Consider the following 26,037-nt stretch of genomic DNA (forward strand, 5'->3'; position numbering starts at 1 on the left):
GATTGACAGATTTTGAGTCTGAATAGCTAACTGTTGTATAAATAGGAAAGACAGATGAACTAGCTGGTATAGGGGCAGATGAGAAGTTTTGAGTTTGAAGGGTTCAGTGGTATATCAAGGATAGAATCCAACAAGCATCTAGAAATGTGGATTGTGTACTTTGTAAGATGGAAGCTAGAAAGTCAGCCATATACAGCGGTATTAATCCAAATTTGGAAGTAGGTGAGATTTTCTAAAGGATAAGGATAGATGACAGAACTGTAGTAGACTCCACATCTAGAATAAAGTTTCCATTAAGGAGGGAAGGAAGGATTAGTCCAAGAAGTTGTCAGAGACCTGGAGAGTATCCAGAAGTAAGTGTTAGCCAACAATATTGACTTTTGTTTATCCATTTTGATAAATAGTGCTTTATCAGAGAGAGTGGGTCTTTCATCCTTTTCAGACCCAACTCTCCCTTTTTATGAAAATGCTTTATAGTATTCTCTTTTCTATCCTGAAATGAAATCTTCAGATAATATTTTATATAAAAGTATATATAAATTTATATGTAAATATAAATTTAAAAAAAATTTTAACATTTATTTATTTTTGAGAGACAGAGAGAGACAGAGCATGAGCAGGGGAGGGGCAGAGAGAGGGAGACACAGAATCCGAAGCAGGCTCCAGGCTCTGAGCTGTCAGCACGGAGCCCAATATGGGGCTCGAACTCATGAACCATGAGATCATGACCTGAGCCAAAGTTGGGCGCTTAACCGACTGAGCCACCCAGGCGCACCTATGTGTATATAAATTTAAAAGGCAGTATAATGCTCCAATTATACTACATTGGAAAAAAATAAAGTAACTTATAATAATATGTGTATTGTATGTATTTTAAAATGTGACTGCATGGGCATGACCCACAGTGGATGACATAATGAAGTAGTCCTGTCTGTGCATCAGTATGTAGAGTCACCTTGACTGAAGAGTTAACAAATGTAGACTGACAGTCTTTTTTTGCGGCTTTTATTTGTGACTCAAATACTACAAGGAAAAAGTACAGAAAAGAATGAACTACAGTGGAATAGAAAAGATTGGAGAGATTTGCTCCTCAAGCCCTTCCAAGAAAGAGAGAATGAGTTTATAATTTTGAGGAGGAGAGAAACTGCAATAGTCTTTGTAGAGAATGAGAAACAATTGATAAGAGGTGGGTTAAACGGTTGTTGAGAAATGTCTTGTGCTCTGTTGAAGTTGGATAACAGCTGGTGGGTCAGGTTAGCATGGCCCTGTTGTTTCCTTGTGGAGAATAAGAGACAAATGTAGGAGATGAAAGTATAGGTTATTAGAGAAGCAGCTGCTTTTTTTTACCCCCAGATTTTAGTTTTAAGTAATTGCTGTACCCAGTGTGGGGCTTGAACTTAACAACCCTGACATCAGGAGTTGCAAGCTCTACTGACTGAGCAAGCCAGGTGCCTCAGAGAAGCCCCTTTTAACAGATGGCCAAGGCATTTGGGTTGAATAGAGAGGCTACCAATCTTAAAGGCGATTAAAGATTAAAAACTAATGGAGGATGGTGTTCATGGATGATTGGCACCACTCTGTGAATGTACTTAATGCCACTGAACACTTAAAAATGATTAAAGTGGTAAATTTTAGGTTATGTATATTTTACCACAATAAAAGGAATCTAATTGAACACTTTAAAAATATTCCCTTACTTTCCAGGTATCATGATAAGACTACTTCTTGTGGAGATATGTCAGAAACTTCATACTTGTAGCAACTTCTCTTTTTTAGACTTGTGGAAATAAGAGAGGGCATCATGCTTGATATTTCTGCCATCAATGGTGATATTTTACAAAGTCATACTGGGAGAATCAGACTACAGGATTGATGCATACTGGGAGTCACATGGGGCCACATATTATTGAGCATTGTAATAGAAGTAACTTTGGTCTTTCTTGGACAAATTGGTTTTGACTTCATGTTCGTGTACAGCTTAGTTACTGAGGAATTATATTTGAAAATAGTTCTTTTTGAATCACCCAGTATTACTTTGTAGTCATACTTGCAAACCTCCTTAATTAGGACCATTTTCATTATCAGCCAAAATAAATACATAAGGTCAGTTATTTTTTTTAAAGATTTTATTTTTAAGTTATCTCTGTACCCAATGTGGGGCTCCAGCTCACAATTCCGAGATCAAGAGTCACATGTTTCAACGACTGAGCTAGCCAGACACAATGAGATCACTTATTTTTTAGTAAAACCTTAGGAAGAGGCCAATTAGGAATTTTATATACTTTAATTTATATGTATGTACATCAAGATGAATTACATATATTCTCTTGGAGAATTTTGCTGTATTTTTAAAAGCGTTTCCTTGAAATCTTTTGCAGTGGGTGCATGTTAGTTCCCACAATGAAAAGTAGAACCTATTAAAGCCTTATAAAAAAGAACTTTTAACATTCTTTTCTCTTTGTGTTAACAAAGACTGCTATTTTACATATGAAATTTACCTCATTTAAATGTATAGTTCATTGATTTTAAACAAACTTACAGAATTGTATAACCAACAATACAGCATGTGTTTAGCACATTTCCACTTTCCCTAAAAAAGAAGTCTCATATCCATTTGCAGTTAGTCTCCTTTTGCATACACAGCCAACCACTAATGTACTTCCAGACTCCATAGATTTCCTTTGGTGGATATTTCATGTAAGTGGAATTCTATAATATGTGGTCTTTTCTGTCTGGCCTTTTTTTTTTTTTTAACTCAGCATAATGTTTTTGAGGTCCATTCATGTTGTTGTATGTATCAATTGTTTATTCCTTTTTATTGCTGATAATACTCCATTGTGTGGATATGTATTTTGTTTATTCACTGGTTGATAAACATTTGGATTGTTTTGCTTTTTGACTATTAGGAATAATGCCACTGAATGTTCACATTAAAAGCTATGGGTGGACACGTGGTTTTATTTTTCTTGAGTAAATAACTAGGAGTAGAAGTGCTAGGTCATATGGGTAGCTCTATGTTTAAAATTTTAAGAAAGTGCCCAACTGTTTTCTATAGTGGTTATAGTATTTTACTTTAAAAAAAAAAATGTTTCTTTTGAGGGAGAGAGAGTGCAAGTGGTGAAGGGGCAGAGAGAAAGAGAGACAGAGAATCCCAAGCAGGCTCCGCAGTGTCAGCACAGAGTCCGATGCAGGGCTCGAACCCACGAACTGTGAGATCATGACCGGAACTGAAATCAAGGGGCAGATGCTCAACTGACTGAGCCACCCAAGTGCCCCTGTAGTATTACATATTTTAACCAGCAGTGTATGAAGACTTTAGTTTTTCCACATCCTCCCAAACAGTTGTTATAATCTATCTTTTTTATTATAGCCATTCTGGTGAGTATAGTGTGGTTCACTGCCATTTTGATTTGCATTTTTTTGATGTTGAGCATCTTTATGTGCTATTAGCCATTTGTGTATCTTTCTTCGTGAAATGTGTATTCAAAGTCTTTTGCCCATTTTTTAGTTGTCTTCTTACTGAGTTGTTGTAGGAGTTCTTTATATATTGTGGCTACAAGTCCGCCTCCCCCCCCCCCCCATTGAAACCTAGTAACACTTCCTGATATAATTCACCTGAATACAAAGTTTAGATTAAATAGGTTATATAGTGAAGATTTTTGCTATCAGAACAGTTCAGAATCTTAGCTTTATGAGCTTCAAGCCTTGCCACCCTTGTTATAAATTCTGCCAGTGAGATTCTGTTTTGAGTGAACACACAGTAGTTTCAACCTAGCATCCAAAAGGGTTTTCTTCCAACATGCAAACACTATAAACAAATTAATTTGTTGCCTGGCTATTTCAACTAAAAATTATGACCGTTTCTTTTTTTTTTATTTAAAAGAAATTTTTTTTTTACATTTATTTATTTTTGAGAGAGACAGAGCACAAGTGGGGGAGGGATAGAGATAGAAGGAGACACAGAATCTGAAGCAGGCTGCAGGCTCTGACCTGTCAGCACAGAGCCTGATGTGGGGCTCGAACTCGCGAACCGTGAAATCATGACCTGAGCTGAAGTCGGACACTTAACTGACGGAGCCACCCAGGCGCCCTATTGACCATTTCTTCTTTAATAATTCTAAGTCTAAATTTTAAAAACAATATTGAATTGAACTTTAGGTAAGGCTATTCTACTATTAACCTGTTATTCTGTGTTAGTGTCTTTGTAATGAAATCAGTTAAAAAATGGTGGTTATTGACAGCTTATATTGGCCATTTATTGACCTTAAACTAAGGACTAATCTGTTTAGCTTAACATAAATCCTAGTTGTTAATGCTTTTACAAAACCCTGCACCTCAGTGAGCAAGAATGGTTTCTAGAAAGATATTTCAAATAATGCAAGTAAAATTTTAAAGTCACCTGTAATCCTTGTGCATTTTAAGTTGTCTTGCTTTTTCAAAACGTGTTTATTTATTTTTATACTCTGAAGAATTGGTGCTTTGAAAATATTTGGTTCTTGGGATTGTGTTCTTCTTAACACCAAAGTATAAACCTGAGCAAACTGAGTGGTAGATCCTGTCTGGAGAGACAGTTTGCTGAGATTAAAAAAAGACCGGTTTAGGAACCAGGAAACATGGCTCTGCAAAAGAGCTCAGTGATTGTGAACAAATTATTTAATCTTTATGGTTTTAGTTTCCTCATCTGTAAAATGACCCAGTTGGACTACATAATCTCTATGATCCCTTCCAACTCTGAATATTTGAATATACACTGTTTGAAAATACTCTGGCGTTTTTAAAAAAATTTAATTTAATTTACTTAGGGCACCAGCAGGGGAGGGGCTGAGAGAGAGAGAGAGAGAGAGAGAGAGAGAGGAGAGAATCCCAAATAGGCTCCATGGTGTCAGTGCAGAGCCCGACATGGGGCTTGATCTCCTGAAAGCAAGATCACGACCTGAGCTGTGATCAAGAGTTGCACACTTAACTGAGTGAGCCACCCAGGTGCCCCAATACGCTGGTATTTCTTATAAAGCCTTTTCACATATACTGTTTTATTCTTAAAAGATTCCCTGAAGTAGAGAAGGCAGATCTTTAGAGGATACATAGAAAAGTTGGATATCATCTTAAAATTATTATTACTTTTTTTAGATTTCCACAGCAATTTATTGTTCATTAGTTTTACAGCTTTTTCATGAATATTCATGTAATTATTTTTTATATGGAAGTATAGTTGATATACAATGTTATATTAGCATCAGGTATGCAACATAGTGATTTGACACTTCTACACATTACTTAGTGCTCACTCTGTTGGCTGTAGTCATTATCTGTTACTGTGACTAAGATATTATTGACTGTATTCTCTATGTTATACTTTGCATTTCCATGACTTTATAACTAGATATTTGTATACAAGTCCTTTATCAGATACACAACTTGCAGATATTTTCTTCTCCTGTGGCTTGTTTTTATCTTTTTGCTAATACTGCTTGAATTCCAAAAGTTTTAAATTTTTGTGGCCTAATTATCAGCATTTTTTTTTAATGGATTGTGCTTTTGATGTCATATCCAAAGACTTTTTGATTAACCAAGATCATGAAGATTTTCTCCTGGTGTTTTGTGGTAGAAAATTTATAGTTTGGGGTTTACTAGGTCTCTGATCCATTTTGAGTTAATTTTTATGCATAGTGTAAGGTAAGGTTTAAATTAATCTTTTTGTAAGTGGATATCCAGTTGAAAAGACTGTCTGTTCTTCTATTCAACACCTTATCACCTTCACTGAAAATTGATTGTAAATGTATAGGTTTATTTCTGGATTTTCAGGTTTGTTCTGTTGGTCTATGTGATATCCTTATGCCACTATCACACTGACCTGATTATTGTGGCTTTTTAATATGTTTTTTTTTTTTAATTTGTTTTTAATCTTTATTTTGAGAGAGTGAGAGAGAGAGACAGAGTGTGAGCAGGGGAGGAACAGAGAGAGAGGGAGACACAGAATCCGAAGCAGGCTCCAGACTCCGAGCTGTCAGCACAGAGCCCGACGCAGGGCTCGAACCCACGAACTGTGAGATCATGACCTGAGCCGAAGTCACACTTAACCAACTGAACCACCCAGGCACCCCTAATATGTTTTAAAGTCAAGAAGCATAAGTTGTTCAACCCAGTTCTTTTTCAAAATTACTCTGGTTATTTTGGTTTCTTTGCATTTCTATATAAATTTAAGAATTAGCTTGTCAGTTTCTGAAAAAGAAAAGTGTGATTTTGTTGGAGATTATGTTCAATCTATAGATTAGCTGGGGGAATTTTTTTAACATTTCTTTAAGAAGAAAGATTATATTAGGAAACTTCGAAGAACTATAATAAAAAGAGAAGACAACTCAAAGATGTTATGGTTTCCTTTAACACCGTAAGGTAGCAAAAAAAAAAAAAAAATGCACAGGCTTTACCTTTGTTTCTCACTCTTATACTCTCTTCCATTTTTCTAAATCATTTCTAACTCTTTCAAGAATGTTTATAAGTGTGTAAAATACTCTGCTAATGTATCTGTTCCCTTGTAAGTGGAATACCTCACACATGTACAAGTGTAAATAAAAAACGAAAAAGGGAACACGTTTTGAAGGTGATGCTGAGAACAAGTGTCCTCTATGATGTGTACAAGAGAGAGCTTGTGGAGTAGATTTTAGATAATTGTGAATGATTGTTAATTGTAGGACAGAAGTGAAGTAGGTGTAAATTTTAAGGTACTATTTCAAAGAAGTATATGAATTTTTGTTGTGACACATGACAATATTTCTATACTTTGATGTTCTTATTCTTTAAAAAAATTTTTTTCAATGTTTATTTTTGGGAGACAGAGAGAGTGCAAGCAGGGGAGGGGCAGACAGAGAGGGAGACATGGCTCCAGGCTCCAAGCTGTCAGCACAGAGCCCGACGCGGGGCTTGAACCCATGAAGCTCAGGATCATGACCTGGGTTGAAGTTGGACGTTTAACCAACTGATATGCCGAAGTGCCTCTTGATGTTCTCATTCTTTTCACTTCTGCCTTTGTATTAGGAAACAGTGCGTACTGAGAAACTTTATTAAGATCTTTCTGTAGACTACTGTTTTCTTGTCATGTGTTCTAGAAGGTGTGGTTTCTCTTCACATTGATGGCATGTAGGGAAAATAAAAGGAGAATAAACAGTATTCTTATTTTATTGCTTCTGTAGCCGTGAAGTCGGAGACCCTTGTGCATGAAGACAGATTTGTTCTATGGCCTCGGAGTTGGGTGCCGGGGACGATGGCGGCTGCACTGAGCTGGCAAAGCCCCTCTATCTTCAGTACCTGGAGAGGGCCCTCCGGTTGGACCATTTCTTGCGACAGACATCAGCCATCTTCAACAGGAATATTTCTAGGTATGCCATTACATGTTCCCAATGTTTGACCACATTTCTGATTCCCATTATCTCTTTAGTTTTAGCATTTATGTATTTTATGGTTTTTGGTATATGTGATATTTTTTTCTTCCTTCTTTCAAATAGAACACAATTAACTTATTTAAAGGATCCATTTCTTCTGTCTACTAACCACAAATGAAAATATTCTGCTGGGTCAGCTGTAATTGTAGATTTATCATTCTTTAATTTATAGTGATGAAAGTGAAGATGGACTGGATGACAGTAATCCTTTATTGCCCCAGTCTGGGGATCCCTTAATACAAGTTAAGGAAGAACCTCCAAATTCATTGCTTGGTGAAACTTCTGGAGCAGGCAATTCTGGAATGTTAAACACATACTCACTGAATGGAGTTCTGCAGTCAGGTCAGTGTGGTATGAGGTCCCTCTTTGGACTATCCGTTCTCTTGGGGCAGTCGTCCTTTCATTTTTTGTTGTTCTTTATGTTTCTTCACACAGAATCAAAATCTGACAAAGGGAATTTATATAACTTCTCTAAGTTGAAGAAAAGCAGAAAGTGGCTAAAGGTAAGAGATAAGGCAAATATTTATAATTCAAATAACCTACTAAAATTACAAATAGAAAGGAAAGTTATTGACTCATTCTGGCACATTGGCAGAGATTTTTCTAGAGAAGAGTCTTCTATTCTGGGTGTAGTTTTTTGAAGAGATCATGGAGAAAAATGTGGAGGCCTCAATGAAGTTCACTTTAGCAATCATTTCTGAGTATAGAGTACTGTGAAGAGCAAGGAGTAAAAAAAACATGAGATCTTTGCTCTCACTGGCTCACAGTGTCATCAGGGTTATTAATGTCCTTTTCATTAGTTACTGAGTAGTTCAACAAATGGTGATTGAATACATCGTATCTGTCTGGTACTGTTGTAGACAGACAGCATTCCTGCCCTGTAGAGCTTACATTCAGATGGGGGGAGGTAGTGAGTAATGTCTGTAAACAAAGAAATAGAAATGGCTTTTTTAAAGAGGTAACATTTCAGCTGATTTCTGAATTATCAGGACTATGTGAATGTTTTACATAAGAGCATTTTTAAAAATTGTTTGAGAGAGAGTGCGGGAGTGGGGAGAGAGAATCCCAAACAAGCTACACATGGTCAGTGCAGAGCCTGACCTGGGGCTCGAACTCATGAACTGTGAGATCATGACCTGAGCTGAAATCAAGAATCAGATACTTAACCCACTGAACCACCCAGGCACCCCTCAGATAAGAGCATTTCAGTCAGAAGGAACACAATTGCAAACTTCCTGACACAGGATGCAACACAGTATGTTTGGGGGAGAATGAAGGCTAGTATGGCTGGAGCACAATGAGAGGGGATGATAGAAGATGAGGTTCAAGAACCTGATTGTGTAGGGTCTTGTATAACATGTTAAGGAATTTGTATTTTAGTCTGGTAAATTTCTGTGAGTATTCATAGGCAAGGAAATGGGATAATCTTGTTGATATTCTTACAAGATAACAGTCATTGGCCCAACTGAGTTAGCATTTCTTCTATTGAAACCAATATTTTCTCTATTGCTTAATTTTCCTGTGAAGAGCTCAAAGTAATTTAAAGGTACTCTTTCATTGTTATCACTAAGTCCTTTAAAAGGTTCTAATTTGCTTCATATCAGCGTGGCTCTCGGGAATGTAGAAATCTTTGTTTAGCTTATCACATTTGTAAAAATCGAAATATAATTGATATGCCATAAAATCTACCCATTTAAAGTATATAATTTAGTAATTTTTAGTATATTCATAAAGTTTTGTGTAGCCCTTACCACTAATTCCAGAATATTTTCATCATTCCAAAAAGAAACTGCACTTATTAGCAGTCACTTCCCATTCTCTACTTCCCCCACCCCTGGCAGCCACTAATCTGTTTTCTTTCCCTATGGATTTGCCTATTCTGGACATTTCATATAAGTGAAGTCCATATCATACACAGTCCTTTGTACTTAGCTTCTTTCACTTAGCATAGTTTTCAAGGTTCATTCATGTTGTGGCACAGATCAGAACTACTTACCTTTTCATGGCTGAATAACATTTCATTATCTGGATAATATCAAAATCAATTAATATTTTTTGGGTTGTTTCTCCTTAATTAGCCATCACAGCTTGCTTTCTATATTCCTTTATACCCAATAGATTGTTTCTTTGTTTTTAGTTTTTTTGCCTTGGTATTTGACAGTTAAAATATCTTATGTTAAGTGTAAGTACTTAGTGATATCAAGCTTTGTTGCTGTTTACAGCATTTCCATGTGTTACTGCTCTCTAATTCATGCATACTAGGTTCAGTTGGTACCTTTTTCTTTTCCACTTAGATTGGTAAAGGATAATGTAAGGGAAACTGGAATGACTGTCTTCCAGCTATTTCTGTCCTTCTGTTGGGGAAAAATGCTTGGATTATAAACGGAATTACTTCATAGCGAGAGATTCCATTTCCATTTCCTCCCATTTGCAGAGCATTCTGCTAAGTGATGAGTCCAGTGAGGCAGATTCTCAGAGTGAAGACAATGAAGAAGAAGAAGAAGAGGAAGAACTCAACCTCAGCAGAGAAGAACTTCATAACATGTTGCGGCTGCACAAATATAAGAAACTTCACCAGAATAAGTATAGTAAAGACAAGGAGGTAAAGGTTTCAGGAGAAATCTCACACCTCCATGCCGGGTATTTAGCCTCTGGTTAACATTCATTGAAGATATGTCAGTACCCTTTTTTTTCTTTTTTAATGTTTATTTATTTTTGAGAGAGAACAAGCAGGGGAAGCGTAGAGAGAAGGATCCCAAGTAGGCTCCATGCTGACCATAGAGAGCTCAATATGGGGCTCAAACTCACAAACTGAGCTTGTGACCTGAGCTGACACTTAACCAACTGAGCTACCCCAGGCGCCCCATACATCATTTTACTTTTATCTATCTACCTATCTATCTATCTATCTATCTATTTATTTTCGTGTTTATTTATTTTTGAGGGAGAGGGAGGCAGACTGCAAGTGGGAGAGGGGCAGAGAGAGAGAGGGAGACACAGAATTGGAAGCAGGCTCCAGTCTCTGAGCTGTCAGCACAGAGCCCGATGCGGGGCCTGAACCCACAAAATGTGAGATCATGACCTGAGCCAAAATTGGCCACCAGGTACCCCTTACTTTTATATTTAGATCTTGATGGTGGTGGTTGTAATAAAAGCTTTATTGAAATGTATTTCATATACTAAAAATATTTACCCTTTTAAAGTGTATAATTCAGTGGTTTTTAGTATATTGATAGAGATGTGTAACTGTTGTCACTATATAATTCCAGAATGTTTTCTCCAGAAAGAAACCCCAATCCCCTTAGCTGTGTCCTCTCATTTTCTGCATTCCCCTCAGCCCCAGGCAGCTACTTGTCACTATAAATGTGCCTGTTCTAGACATTTCATGCATATGGAACGATATGTGATCCTTTGTGTCTAGCTTCTTGCTTAGCATGTTTTCAGAGTTCATTCAGTAGCATGTACCTGTACTTTATTCCTTTTTATGGCCAAATAAGATTCCATAGTATGAACGTACTGCATTTACTTATCCACGTATCACTTAATGAATTAATTGGATTGTTTCTACTTTTTGGCTTTTATGAATGATAACTATGAAAAATGGGTTGTTTCCACTTTTGGCTGTTATGAATAATGCTGCCAAGAAGATTTGTATACACGTTTTTGGTGTGGATGTATGTTTTCATTTCTCTTGGGTATATACCTAGAAGAGGAATTGCTGGGTCATATGATATGATAACTCTGTGCTTACTTACCCTTTTGAGGAACTGGCAAACTATTTTCCAGAGTGGCTGCACCATTTTAAATTCTTGTGGTTCCTTTTATAATGCAGTTGCTCTTTGGAAGTGTTCCTATCTTTAAAAAACTCCCTTTCTTTGCATACTAACATTAGATTAATGACAGTTTTAAGTGGCAACTATTTGAGTGCTGTTACTTCTGATTTTTGTCAGAAGTGTGACACTTTGTACATAATAAGCAATAGCATATTTGAGGCCCTAAAAGCATTCCAGCAATTATTTACCATCCAAAGTACGTTCAGAAAACTGAATAACATGCTCAAGGTTATAAACCTGCAGAAGTAATAAATAGTAAGATATCTGGCTTTTAGACTTCTTTCTTTCTCTGTCCCTCCCCTGCTCTCTCGCTCTCTGTCTCTTAAAAAAAAAAAAAAAAAAAAGAATAAACGTAGAGTTCCTTCATAAAGTACAGTGCTAGGCATTTGGTGCTTGAAATAGTTTGTCTTTTTTTTTTTTTTTTTTTTTTTTTTTTTTTTTTGAGTATAGCTGACATACAGTATTATATTTCAGGTGTACAACATAGTGATTCAAATGTCTATACATTATATTATGGCCACAAGTGTAGCTACCATCTGTTACTGGATAACGGTATTACAATATCATTGACTGATTCCCTGTGTTGGACCTATTATTTCTGTGATTTACTCATTCCATAACTGGAAGCCTATACCTCCCACTCCCTTTTACCCATTTTGCCCAACCCCCATCACCCTCCCCTCTGACAACCATCAGTCTTTTCTCTTTACAAGTCTGATTCTGCTTTTTGTTTTTCAGATTCCAGTTATGAGTGAAATCATGTGATATTTGTCTTTTTCAGTCTGACTTAATTCACTGAACATAATGCCCTCTAGGTCCATCTACGTTGTCACAGATGGGAAGAGTTTATATATATATATCCGCACATATACATACATCCACACATATACATACATACACACACACGTACGTATACATATAAATATATATGCCACATTTTTATTTATTCACCTATCAGTGAACACATAGGTTGCTTCTGTATCTTGGCTACTGTAAATAATGCTGCAGTAAACATAAGAATGCATGTATCTTTTTGAATTAGTGTTTTTATTTTCTTTGGGTAAATACCCAGTAGTGGAATTACTGGATCGTATGATACTTGTTTTTATTTTTTTGAGGAACCTCCATACTGTTTTCCATTGGATGAACCAATTTGCATTCCTACCAACAGTTCACAAAGATTCCTTTTTCTCCACGTTCTTGCCAATGCCTATGTCTTGTCTTTTTTAAATTTTTTTTTATATTTTATTTATATTTGATAGAGCACAAGTTGGGGAGGGGCAGAGGGAGAGACACAGAATCTGAAGCAAGCTCCAGGCTCCGAGCTGTCAGCACAGAGCCCGATGCGGGGCTCGAACTCACAAACCGCAAGATCATGACCTGAGCCGAAGTCGGACACTTAAGCGACTGAGCCACCCAGGCGGCCCCTGTCTTGTCTTTTTCTTTCTTTCTTTTTCTTTCTTTCTTTCTTTCTTTCTTTCTTTCTTTCTTTCTTTCTTTCTTTTTTTAACATTTATTTATTTTTGAGACAAGAGAGAGACAGAGCATGAACGGGGGAGGGTCAGAGAGAGAGGGAGACACAGAATCTGAAACAGGCTCCAGGCTCTGAGCTGTCAGCACAGAGCCCGACGCGGGGCTCGAACCCACGGACAGTGAGATCGTGACCTGAGCCGAAGTCGGACGCTCAACCGACTGAGCCAGCCAGGCGCCCCTGTCTTGTTTTTTTGATACTAGCCACTAGCCATTCTGACAGGTGTAGGGTGATAATCTCATTGTGGTTTTGATTTGCATTTCCCTGATTAGTGATGTTGATCTTCTTTCCATATGTCTGTTGGCCATCTGTGTGTCTTTGGGTAATTGTTCAAGTTCTGTGCTTATTTTTTAATCATATTGATTGGTTTGGGTTGAGTTGTACAAGTTTTTTATGTGTTTTGAATATTAACCCCTTATTGCATATATAATTTGCAAAAATCTTTTCTCACTCATTAGGTTGTCTTTTTGTTTTGTTGATGGTTTCCTTCACTGTGAAAACCTTTTTATTTTGAAGTAGTCCCAATGGTTTGTTTCTGCTTTTGTTTTCCTTGCGTTGGGAGGCACATCTAGAAAAATGTTGCTATGGCTGATGTCAAATTACTATGTTTTCCTCTAAGATTTTTATGGTTTTAGGTCTCAAATTTAGGGTTTTTAATCCGTTTTGAGTTTAATTTTGTTTGGAGTGGTAGAAAGTGGTCCAGTTTCATTCTTGTGCATATAGCTGTCCAGTTTTCCCAGCACCATTTATTGAAGAGACTGTCTTTTCCACACTGTATATTCTTGCCTCCTTCGACATAGATTAGTTGGCCACATAAGGATGGGTTTCTTTCTTAGTTCTCTCTTCTGTATTATTGAAAGTTTTTCTTTAAGTATGCTTTACACCCAACATGGGGCTCCACCTCAGGACCCTGAGATCAAAAGTCATGTGTTCTACCAACTGAACCAGCCAGGCACCTCTTATCTCTGGGTTTTCTATTCTTTTCCATTCATCTGTATGTCTCTATTTGTGCCAGTACCATACTGTTTTGATTACTAAAGCTTTGTAGTATATCTTGAAATCTGGAATTGTAATACTTCCAACTTTGTTTTTCTTTCTCAAGGTTGCTTTGGCTATTTGGGGTGGTTCCGTACAGATTTTAGTGTTATTTTTTGTTTTGTGGAAAACGTTTTTGATATTTTAATAGGGATTGCAGTACTTGGCTTTTTTTTTTTTTTTTACTTTATTTATTTTGAGAGAGGGCGAGAGGAAGCAGGATGGGGCAGAGAGAGAGGGAAAGAGAGAATTCCAAGCAGGCTCTGCACTATTCACTGTGGGCCTCAAGCTCACGAACTGCAAGATTAGGACCCAAGCTGAAGTCAGATGTTTATCCGACTGAGCCACCTGGCTGCCCCAGGTCTTTTTTTTTTTTTTTTTTTTTAATTATTCTTGAGAGAGAGAGAGAGAGAGAGAGTGAAAGCGGGAGCAAGGGAGGGGCAGAGAGAGAGAGAGGGAGAGAGAGAATCCCAAGCAGGTTCCATACTATCAGCACACCTGACGCGGGGCTTGAACCCACAAACTGAGATCGTGACCTGAGCCAAAATCAAGAGTTGGACACTTAACCAACTGAGCCACCAGGCACCCCTACCTGGTCTTTTTTTAATTGAAGTAAAACATACATATGGGAAACTTTATAGATTTTATTAACTATGCAGTTCTTTTTTTAAAAAAAAATTTTTTTTAACGTTTATTTTTGAGACAGAGAGAGACAGAGTATGAATGGGGGAGGGTCAGAGAGAGGGAGACACAGAATCCGAAACAGGCTCCAGGCTCTGAGCTGTCAGCACAGAGCCTGACGTGGGGCTTGAACTCACAGACCGTGAGATCATGACCTGAGCCGAAGTCGGCCACTTAACTGACTGAGCCACCCAGGCGCCCCGTTTTTTTTTTTTTTAAATATATGAAATTGTCAGATCGGTTTCCATACAAAACCTGGTGCTCATCGCAAAAGATGCCCTCTTCAATACCCATCACCCACCCTCCCCTCCCTCCCACCCCCCATCAGCCTTAACTATGCAGTTCAATGAATGCTCATTCAATTTTGACCATTGACAGAGGACCATGTCACTCTGTGACAAGTTATCCATGTCACTTTTCTGTCCTAGTTTCAGTTCTTAGACTGGCTGTAATCTAGGAAAGAGATTCAGTAGTGGACTGCTTAATTTTAATTTATATTCATATTTATCCATTGGTAATAGGTAAGACAAAATGAATGTAAGCCTAGCGGGTCAATTGAAATGCAGTGTTTGAAAGAATCTGTCTCTGAAGAGGAAAAAAATTTGATTATTCATGTGTTAGAATTCTGGCAACAGAGGCATTATCCATAATATTGGCAGGCTCTCTTAGTGGGAGATAAAGAGTGAAAAGACTTGAAAGAATTGGGATGGTTGGGAATTCTCTGAACCAGATAGAAGACTAAAAGCCAGAATAACAGCTATCAGAACCTTAGTAAATCTTAGGACCTGTTGGTAATAGAAATACAGTTTATTTCTTGTTGATGAATACCATGAGGAGCTCTTTCTGCAGTTAATTGCATCTCTCAAATATGTGTCAGGACCAAATAAATATTCTGGTGGAAATTGAGAAGCATGAAGCGTTTTCCTTTCTTAAGTTATTTTCAGCAACTTGCCATGCACATAGCTGATGAACCCATTTTGTTTTGAAGTAAGGAAATAATTCACTTTGAAGTACTAAATCTTTGTGGGTCTTTTTGTGGGAAGAAGACCATGTTTTAGGAGCTTTGGTTTTTCTCTGGCTCAACTTTTTGTAGTAAAGGTGATTTGAAGGCAGGCTTCGAACACAGACCAGCCCTTCTAAGCCTCACCACTGTCTTTGCTTTTGCTTCAGTTGCAGCAGTACCAGTACTACAGTGCAGGCCTCCTGTCCACGTACGACCCTTTCTATGAGCAACAACGGCACCTACTTGGACCCAAAAAAAAGAAATTCAAGGAGGAAAAGAAACTTAAAGGTGAGCATATTGACCTGCCTTCCACATTTACTCTTTAGTTTCAGGGTTGTGTGTAGCCTGTTGGTACATTTGGACTTTGAACATAACGCATGTAGTAGAGACTTGCTGTATCTCAAAAACCCTAGTCTTCCTTATCTAAGTCCTATTATTAACCTTATTTCGTATTTGGTTTATGATCTCTTCTAGAATTATAAAGACATAAAACTACAGATTCCTAGCGAAAGGTTTAAGTCAGTTAGTTTATTCCTTCTTTCTTCTACATACTTTTCCAAATGTTGAAAATGTTCTGGGAGAGGAAGAAGTTGGTTAGGCACAGGGAAGTATGAAGAGCAACCTGAAGTGTTGGGAATAAGTTATGATTGTTGTTGTTTGTGGAAATTCAAAATAGATCACCTCTCTGTCTTGTGTAATGCTTATCTGCCTGTTTGCCAGGAAATGTGCTTTCCTCCCTTACTGAGCTCTAAGCAGCTGGAAATCAGGAAGGAGGTAGGAAGGGAAAGTTTTAAACTCTGTGTACAAGTTAGATTTTGTTCACCTAAAGGTATGAACTCTACTCAGAAGTTCTTTTAAGCCTTCTCCCCTTTCTCCCACATCCTCCTAGTTTATCTCTGTATTTTAAAAAAATTTTTTTGTATATTTATTTTTGAGAAACAGACCACAAGCAGGGGAGGGGCAGAGAGAGAGGGAGACACAGAATTTGAAGCAGGCTCCAGAGAGCTTAGAGCCTGATGCAGGGCTCGAACGCACGGACCACGAGATCATGACCTGAACTAAAGTCAAACGCTTAGCCAACTGAGCCACTTACGCACCCCTCTTTTTATTTTCTCATCCTCTGCACCCTCCCCTCCCCACCCCACCCCACCTCCCAAATTAGTTTTTTGTGCCACGTGTGATTTTCTCTTCACAGGCCATGATGTCCTATCAGTTAGCACATTTTTTTCTTTCTTTAGTTTTTTCTTCAATCACTTTACATTGCCACCAAGTAGATATGTTTCCTTCCTTTTGGCCATTACTTGAGTTCGTGGTACTTTATAAGTCTCCCTTCCTGTTGTTGGGTTCAACAGAAATTCAGTTTTTAGGTTTTATTTTGTGTTTCTCTTTCATGTAAACATAGGGAGTATCCAGTATTCTTCCAAGGTAGTGAGATACTTCTCTTGGAATAGTCATAGGCCCGAATACATAAAGAGGTAAACATTGCCAGCCTCACTTGGAATGAGGAAGGAACCTTGAATTTTTTTAAAGTGATGAGGTTGTTTGTGGCTGTCTTCTGTGGAAGGGCAGAAATGCAACATTCTCAGAGTCTGTTTCCTTTGCAGCCAAGTTGAAAAAAGTGAAGAAAAAAAGGCGAAGGGATGAAGAACTTTCCTCTGAAGAATCTCCTCGTTGCCACCACCACCAGACCAAAGTCTTTGCCAAGTTCTCTCATGATGCACCTCCTCCTGGCACCAAGAAGAAGCACTTATCCATTGAGCAGCTTAATGCTCGTCGTAGAAAAGTATGGCTCAGCATTGTGAAAAAGGAACTACCAAAGGTACGTGAGTGCCTCCAGCATAGATGGCAAGTTTTGTCTCCCTGCCCTCTAAAGAGGAGCTGTTGGAGCTAGATACCTTTACAGTGTTCAGAAAGGAAACTAATCTGATGGAATTAAGATAATGCTGAATAGTACTCTTATTAGTTGACTGTTTTTTTCCAGATTTTGATCAGAATCCACAAGACAGTTAGTTGTTCTGAGGTGTTTATTGTCCAAAAAATGGAGGGAAACCTCTCTGAGAAAGGAAAGCAGTTTTCTTACTCATAGCAGTAGAGATTGAACAACAAATTGATAGGTGATAGTAGAGGAAATTAAAATGAAATGGTGGAGTTATGATTCTTAGAGAATTTATAAATATTTGAATGTTACTGAAGAATCACAGACGTTAGAAAAAATGTGAATGATTCAAGAGAAAGATGTGTAGGCATTCTTTTTGCTATTTTAATTTGGTTTTGGTAATATTTTATTTTGATATAATTTCAAACTTGAAAGTTTCAGGAATCGTACAAGGAATGTCCATATACCCTCGACTCAGTTTGCATTTTACTTAATTAGTTGCCTTATTAATTGAGCGTAGCCTTAATAGAAATATGAATAGGGTATTTTCTGAATTTAGATAAACTGATACTAAACTCAAGGAAAAGAATCAATATGCAAGAATTGCCAGAGAACACTGAAAAAGACACATCAGTCATTAAAATATACCGTAAAACCTCTATAATTCAACAGTGTAGTACTGCCACATGCATAGGCAAATAGATCAGTGGAATGGTAGACTTAAAAAATTTTTTTTCTGGGGCGCCTGGGTGGCTCGGTCGGTTAAGCGTCCGACTTTAGCTCAGGTCATGATCTCGCGGTCCGTGAGTTCGAGCCCTGCGTCAGGCTCTGTGCTGACTGCTCAGAGCCTGGAGCCTGTTTCAGATTCTGTGTCTCCCTCTCTCTCTGCCCCTCCCCCGTTCATGCACTGTCTCTCCCTGTCTCAAAAATAAATAAACGTTAAAAAAAGAAAAAATTAAAAATTTTTTTTCTAATTTATGTATTTTAAGAGAGAGCATGTGAGCAAGGGTGGGCAGAGAGAGAGAGAGAGAGAGTGAGAGAGAGAATCTCAAGCAGGCTCCACACTGTGTGTGTGTGTGTGTGTGTGTGTGTGTGTGTGTGTGTGTGAGAGAGAGAGAGAGAGAGAGAGAGAATGAATCTCAAGCAGGCTCCACACTGTTAGCACCAAGCCTGACATGGGGCTTGGTCTCATGAACCGTGAGATCATGACCTGAGCGCAAAATCAAGAATCAGATGCTTAACTGACTGAGCCACCCAGGTGCCCCTAGACTAATAAACTTTTTAAAAAATGGTGCTGGAACAACTAGGTAGCCATTTGGAAAAAGATAAAAGTAGATCTGTTTCTCACACATATACTCTGAACATATTAAGGTTCTTAGTATAAAAAATGAAATCATACAAATACTAGAGGAAAAGGATTACATTCCTATTTAACCTTGGCTCAGCAAAAGTATGACTCAACATCCAGAGGCAATGAAAGAAAACATTTGTAAATTTGACTAAATACAAATAAATTTTTTCATGACAAAAGACAGCTGACAAAGTGGGAAAGATTATTTACATTGTCACAAAGGGCTCGTATCTCTAGTATATAAAGAACTTTTGAAAATTGAGAGCCAAAGAACCACAAATTCAGTAGGCAAGTAAAATGACGGGAATAGACAATTCACAAAGAAAGATACAAAAATGGCTCTTAAATATTAAAAAGGTTCAAAGTCTCATAATTAGAGTAGTCTAAAATAACACCTAGATACCATTTTTCATTTATCACAATGGCAAAAATTGGAAAATATGATAACACATTCTCTTAAGAAGGCTATGGGGAAACAGACACTTTTTTACATTGCTGCTAGAAGTGCAAATCAGAGAGCAATATTCTGGAGGGTAAATTGGCAATACCTAATAATCTCCATATGCAGTTACCTTTCAAACCAGCACTTCCACTTCTAAGAATTATGCTGAGGCTAAACCTGCAACTATACAATGTAAACAAAGTTACTCATTACAGCATTATTTTTAATTGCAAAATAAACAACTTTAATGCCTATACATGGGGCTTGAATTGAACTCTGGTAGATATACACAGTGGATTGTTATGCTGCTGTTAAAAAGAAATAATGAGGAAGACCTTTCTGAAGTGACATGGGATAAAGACATAGTGTTAAGTGAGAAAAGCAAAACAAAAGCAGGTATCTATAGTATTTACCTCTCATATAAGCAAAACAGGAATATAAGAAAATACACAAATTCTCATTCATGCAAAAGACATTCAAGAAGGATAAGCCTGAAATTAAAGTGTTGATTTCTTATAGTGGGCAGGTGGTAAAAATGTAGAAAGAAAGGAAGGAATGGGAGCAGGTTAGCAGGGATGAGGGGCAGTCTTTGAGTACATCGTTTTGTATGTAGGGCTGACTTTGAAAATCATGGTAATGTTTCATATACTCCTCATATACACTGATAATAAAACAATTGAAACCAGTCAGGGTGTGGGAAGGGAATTAGGTTGAGGGGATATTTGGGCAAAGTGGAATAAAAACAGGAACAAATGGTGTGCTTGGGTAGCTCACTCAGTTGAGTGTCCAACTCTTGGTTTTGGCTCAGGTTCTGGTCTCATGGTTTGTGACTTTGAGCCTGGTGTCCAGGCTCTGTGCTGATACTGTGGAGCCTGCTTTGGATATTCTCTTTCCTAGTTTTCTCTGCCCCTCCCCCACTCGTGCACACACATGGTGTCTCTGAAAATAAATAAAATTAAAAAAAAGTCAAGAACAAATGTTAACTGTATCAGAAATGAGTAATATATAATCAAGTTGCAGGGATTGGGGAAGAAAAGGACTCCCTGAAGTAACTGAGGAAATCAGTATTTTGACTTGATATGTAAGGCTAGAGACCAAAAGAACTGTACGTAAATGCTATGATTGACATAGTAAGTGTTTCTTACAAAAGAATGGGTTAGAATTTTGAATCTACTCTGTATGTGTACTAGAATTGAACAAATAAGTAAATATGTTGTAGATGACAGCCAGTTTCTCGCTGTTGGAAACATTTAAAGTGAAGCCTTTGAAATTTGATTGGAGTCAGAGCTCTCAGTACACACACACACACACACACACACACACACACACACACACACAGATGTGTACAGAAATATAGTTGTGTGTGTGTGCATAGGTTAGTATGCATATATACTTAATTTCTAGCTAGCTCTTTGCAGAGAGTGCCTAGACGCAGTGATATCCCAGTAACAATTAAGTTATCTAGTTCCCAGATCTTGATTTCTCAACACTTTTTATTCTCTAATAAAGTTAAGGAGGTACTTGAAGAAAGGTGGAAGTGGGGGATTGTCAGAAGAACACAGGAGCCAATCTGAAGGGGCTCTTCATCACCAAAGTTAGAATAATTGAGCAATGAAATCGATAATAATAATACTGAATTTTAACACATAGAATAAAAGAAATATCAGTGAGTCCATACTGTTATAAATAATTAAATAAGAAAACAGGTAAGGTAGAAGGAACAACTCTTCCTTGCAGTAGAATTCCAGTTAATAGGACAGAAAGAAGTAGAGAATCATCATTAACACAAATACCATGGTAATAATTGTTGCAGACTGGATCCATTGATGAAGGCTAAAATCAGAGGACGAAAGATACAGGAGAACCAGAGCTTGCACATACTGAAAGCATCTCCCCAGCATATACATCTCAGCACAAAAAGAAAGATAGTGATAATCATGGGTAGTTACTACCATGGTAAGGTGGTAGAATCTACTTTAACCAAAAGATCTAAGTAACACTAGTAATAGAAATTTTGATATTGTGAACTTAATTTGATGCCCTGAGAAGAACATGTCGTTTCTGGGGTATTCTTGCCAAAATGTGTAATGTCATTCCAATCATGAGAAAACATCAGAAAATCACAAACTTTGGGGGAGATTTTACAAAGTAACTGATTGGTGCCTTTCAAAAGTGTCAAGGACATGAGAGAAAGATTGAAGAATGTTATATATGCAGGAAGAGAACTGAGGAGAAAAGCAACTAAATACATTGTGGGATCCTGGAACAGGAAAAGGATTTTAGTGGAAAAATTGTTGACGTTCAGATAAGACTTGTAGTTTAATTAATATTTTACCAGTGTTATTTTCCTTTCTTAATAAAGTCAAACCTTGGTTTGCGAGCATAATTTGTTCTGGGAACATGCTTGTAATCCATAGCACTTGTATGTCAAAGTGAATTGCCCCATAAGAAATACTGGTATATGTGCTGCTGAAGCGAGCACAGAAATAACGGAAACTCAAATGATTCGTTCCATAACCCAAAAATATTCGTATAAAATTAACTACAATGCTGTAATATAATACAAAATAATAAAGAAAATACAAAATATAAAGAAAAATAAATTAACCTGCACTTGCCTTTGAAAGCCTTTGTGGCTGGTTTCAGGGAGACAAGAGACAAGGTTATTGTGTAGGACTACTTTCACTATCACTAATAGAATCACTGCTGTCTCTTGGCTCAATGGAATCTTTTTCTGCACGGGGGCCGTCGTATATGCTTGCATGGATGTTGACTACAGTACAATAATAATAAACTCATATACTGTATTTAATGTAACTGGCAATTAGGCAGCATAGGAAAGGGTCTATATATGTAGGCAGCCTGACCTAAAATGAAGCAAAGCATTCCTAAGCGTACTCTTGTTTGGAAAAGCAAAGGACTGTTCATAGGTGCTTTGAAGTGACAAAGAAACTAGTGCCAGGTGTGAGCACCTTCCAGCATTCTAAAAAATTGATGATTTCTATCAAACACTGTGGCCTGAGACTGAACATCCGAGTATGGGAGACAGTCACCCCCAATCCCACAAAGACAGAGCGAGAGAGAGAAGATCCATTGGTTCACTTATGATCATGTGATGTTCGACATCTCGCACTACTTGTATTGCAAGACATCACTCATTTATCAAGTTAAAATTATTAGAAACGTTTGCTCATTTTGTGGCACACTTGTAGAGCAAGTTACTCTCAATCCTGGGTTTTACTGTGATTGTATTCTGTGGGGCACCTGAGTAGTGGCTCATTCAGTTAAGCATCCAACTCTTGTTTGGCTTAGGTCATGATCCTGTATTTCCTGTGGAGCTCCTTGCTGACAGTGGGGAGCCTGCTTGGGATTCTTTGTCTCCCCCTTTGCCCCTCCCCTGCTCATGCTCTCTTTCTCTCAAAATAAATAAATAAACATTTAAAATAATTGTATTCAAGTTATGTAAGATGCTAAATGAGGAAAAGCAGCAGGAGCAATATAAGGGAACTCTGTATTATTTTTTGCTACTTTTCTGTAAGTCTAAAATTGTTTCAAAACAAAATGTTTTAAAATGATATGGCAAGAGTAATGCAAGGAACTGCCATGTATCCTTTACTCATATTTAGCAATGTTTGCTTTGTTTGCTTTTGTTACATAAATGCATACTTTTTTCTCACCCATTTTGAGGGTTAGTTTGACACTTTGTACTGAACTTCCTTGTAGTAATTCAATGTGTGTTTCCTAAGAAAAAGACATTCTGTCATACAGAACCACAATACAGTTATAAAGATTATTATCTGATCCACAGACCATATTTAGATTTCATCAGTTGTCTATAAAGGTTGGGGCTTTTTTTTCCTGATTGAATCCAGGATCCAATCTAGAAGTACATGTTTCATTTAGTTGTCACATCTCTTTAATCTCCTTTAAATCTGACATAGTTTCTCAGCCTTCATTTTTCATAACATTTTTATTTTTGAAGAGTATAGGGCTATTATTTTGTACAGTGTTTCTGAATTTGAGTTATGATTCTTCATGATTAGATTTGGGTTATTCATTTTGGGCAGGATTACCAAAGGAGTGATATATCCTTCTTGATATGTCACATTGGGAGGCACATGACCCATTGTTCCAATTTGATGGTATTAGCTTCGATCCCTTGGTATGTTTGTGCTCCTTAACAATTACCATTCCCCCCCCCCCCATGCCAATTAATAAATATTTTTGGAGAGAAGAACATTCTTGATGAGAGAAGTTATAGGGAAATCCTCTTTGTACCTGGTGAATAGACTTCAAAATGATGCCCATCTAGGGTGCCTGGTTGGCTCAGTGGGTACAGCATGCAACTCTTAATCTCAGGGTTTTGAGTTCAAGCCCTACATTGGGTGTAGAGATTACTTAAAAAAATAAAAATAATTTTTAATTTTTTTAAATGTTTATTTAGTTTTGAAAGAAAGAGAGTGTGAGGGGGAGAGGGACAGAGAGAGGGAGACACAGAATCAGAAGCAGGCTCCAGGCTCCGAGCTGTCAGCACAGAGCCCTACGTGGGGCTCAAACTTACGAACTGTGAGATCATGACCTGAGCTGAAGTCAGACGCTCAACCGACTGAGCCACCCAGGCACCCCAAATAAAAATAATTTTTAAAACATAATGCCCTTTCTATGATCAAGAATTCCATAGGAATATTTGAGATTCTTGTCTTTTTTTTTTTAATTTTTTAACGTTTTAATTCATTTTTTGAGAGACAGAAACATTGTGAGCAGAGGAGGAGAGAGAGAGACGGAGACACAGAATCTGAAGCAGGCTCCAGGCTGTCAGCACAGAGCCTGACGCAGGGCTTGAACTCACGGACCATGAGATCATGACCTGAGCCGAAGTTGGCTGCTTAACCGACTGAGCCACCCATGTGCCCCAAGATTCTTGTCTTTTAAGTAGCAATAGCTGCTTAAGCATTAGTAGGAGAAAGTTTTGATAAAGGGCGTAAAAATTCCTGTAAGCAGATCATCTGAGACGCAAATTTTATAGAAATGGCTTTTAAGACGTCTAACTTCGTACCCACTGTTTCTTCAGATTTAGGGGGAGAGCTCTTTAACAGTCACTCACGTATGCCTGTGCTATGTCTTCTCCCATGTCAACTGGATCATCATGGGAAATCATGTTTTTTTATTGAGCTTCTTTTGTTTTAACTGAATTGGAAGACAGAATCAGCTCATGACTGGTTTGTTGGGTGCTGAGTCATCTTGTGTTAGGTCTGCCTTAGAATTTTTTGTTAGAGAAGATGAAGCTTAGTGAAGCTTAAGTGTTGGCAGAAATTAATAGTGGCAGCAGATTTGTTCTGGTTGGAGGATAGAAACACAAACTGGAAGGCTAGTTTACCGTTGTAACAATTCCTGTATGTCATTGCCTGCTATCTCAGCTTCTTTGCAGATGGGCTCTGCAAAGCCGTGTGTATTAGTGTGGTGCTAGGGTTTAGGGCATGTTGTTACATTTTCCACTTCAGGCCTGAAATATAACTTAAATTCTTTCTAAAGTATACAGAAGACTCTGTTTAAGGTAGCCACAGCACTAGCTTATTCTTCCTAATGCTGCTTTAGTAGCTTTGTGTGTGGTTCTCAGTTGGTGCTTTTGGATGACTTTAACCCTTCAGGAGTTGAATAACAGACAGTGTCGGTCTACACAATCTTATTTCAAAAGGACTCCTAAATGATATAATTGTTTTTAAATATTTTAGGCCAACAAGCAGAAAGCTTCAGCTCGTAACCTGTTTCTCACCAATAGCCGAAAGGTAAATTGTAGTTTTATATTTCCCGTTTTTTGTTATGTTGGAATATGTCTCCGTTTGCTGCTCTTGTCTCTTGTGACCTGGTAGAATACCTTAGGTACTATAGTAGTACCTAAGAGAATTTCTGAATGTTCTCTATTTTATAAATAAAATTGCTCTTCCTCACATTTCTGGTATTTGAACCTTTTTGAATGAGACCATAGCCTGCTCTTAATTCCTTCGGCAGTTCATGTGCTCAGTCTCTTTATCTAAGAAATGATGGTTAGTAATATTAATACCTTCCTTTAGAGGGAAGTAACACAACTTCCTTTGAGATCTCTGAGATCAGATGAGGTAATGTTATTGGTTCTGTTTTCCTGGGCTAATCTAATCACTCATCCTCAGTTTCCTCATCTGTAAAATGAGGATGTCTGTACTACCAACTTTGTAGAGTTTATGTGAAGAAATAAATTAGTTTAATGATGTTAGGCTTAGAGTGGTGCCTAGCATATAATAAGCATTAATTGCCACTATTATTAACGTGTACAATAATACTTTGTAGCTTCCCAGCACATCTCGGGTCATTATACTTTTTTTTTTCTTTCTTTCCATCTAAGGTGCCAGTATGTGTATAAATTTTTCATTCCATGTGTTACCTCAGGGTCTGTGTCTGGATCTTAGTACTGTTCAGGGGCATTAACCACATTGTGGCAAAAGGAGATGTGGTCGTAGAAAGACTGTGTGCACTGAACTGACGGGAATGCTGTGGTTTAGAGCTAAGGGAAGACTGGCCGTGGTGTTGGGTCCTTCTCCTTTGTGAGAATGCTGTTGTCATCTGCAGCTTGCCCACCAGTGCATGAAGGAGGTGCGTCGAGCTGCCTTGCAGGCCCAAAAGAACTGTAAGGAGACCTTGCCTCGTGCCCGCCGCCTCACCAAGGAGATGCTTCTGTACTGGAAGAAATACGAGAAGGTGGAGAAGGAACACCGAAAGCGTGCAGAGAAGGAAGCCTTGGAGCAGCGCAAGTTGGATGAGGAGATGCGGGAGGTAGGGCAATAGTATAAAATTTTGAAAACCCTGATTGCTCAG

The 26,037-nt window shown here is 37.8% G+C and overlaps 1 protein-coding gene across 2 annotated transcripts in view; it reads left to right on the top strand.

Moving 5' to 3' along the window:
• Positions 1-26,037, top strand: part of INO80 (INO80 complex ATPase subunit) — a 136,707-nt gene that overhangs the window by 20,792 nt on the left and 89,878 nt on the right. For both annotated transcript variants that reach the window (XM_060618905.3, XM_060618904.3), the window contains exons 2-9: positions 7,188-7,373; positions 7,609-7,778; positions 7,872-7,939; positions 9,871-10,038; positions 15,687-15,807; positions 17,124-17,338; positions 24,921-24,974; positions 25,792-25,995. In XM_060618905.3, coding sequence (XP_060474888.1) covers positions 7,231-7,373; positions 7,609-7,778; positions 7,872-7,939; positions 9,871-10,038; positions 15,687-15,807; positions 17,124-17,338; positions 24,921-24,974; positions 25,792-25,995 — 1,143 coding nt within the window. In that variant the 5' untranslated portion in view covers positions 7,188-7,230. The remainder of the gene's footprint in view (positions 1-7,187; positions 7,374-7,608; positions 7,779-7,871; positions 7,940-9,870; positions 10,039-15,686; positions 15,808-17,123; positions 17,339-24,920; positions 24,975-25,791; positions 25,996-26,037) is intronic.

This window comes from Panthera onca, chromosome B3, assembly GCF_046562875.1.
Source record: "Panthera onca isolate mPanOnc1 chromosome B3, mPanOnc1 haplotype 2, whole genome shotgun sequence".
NCBI lineage: Eukaryota > Metazoa > Chordata > Mammalia > Carnivora > Felidae > Panthera > Panthera onca.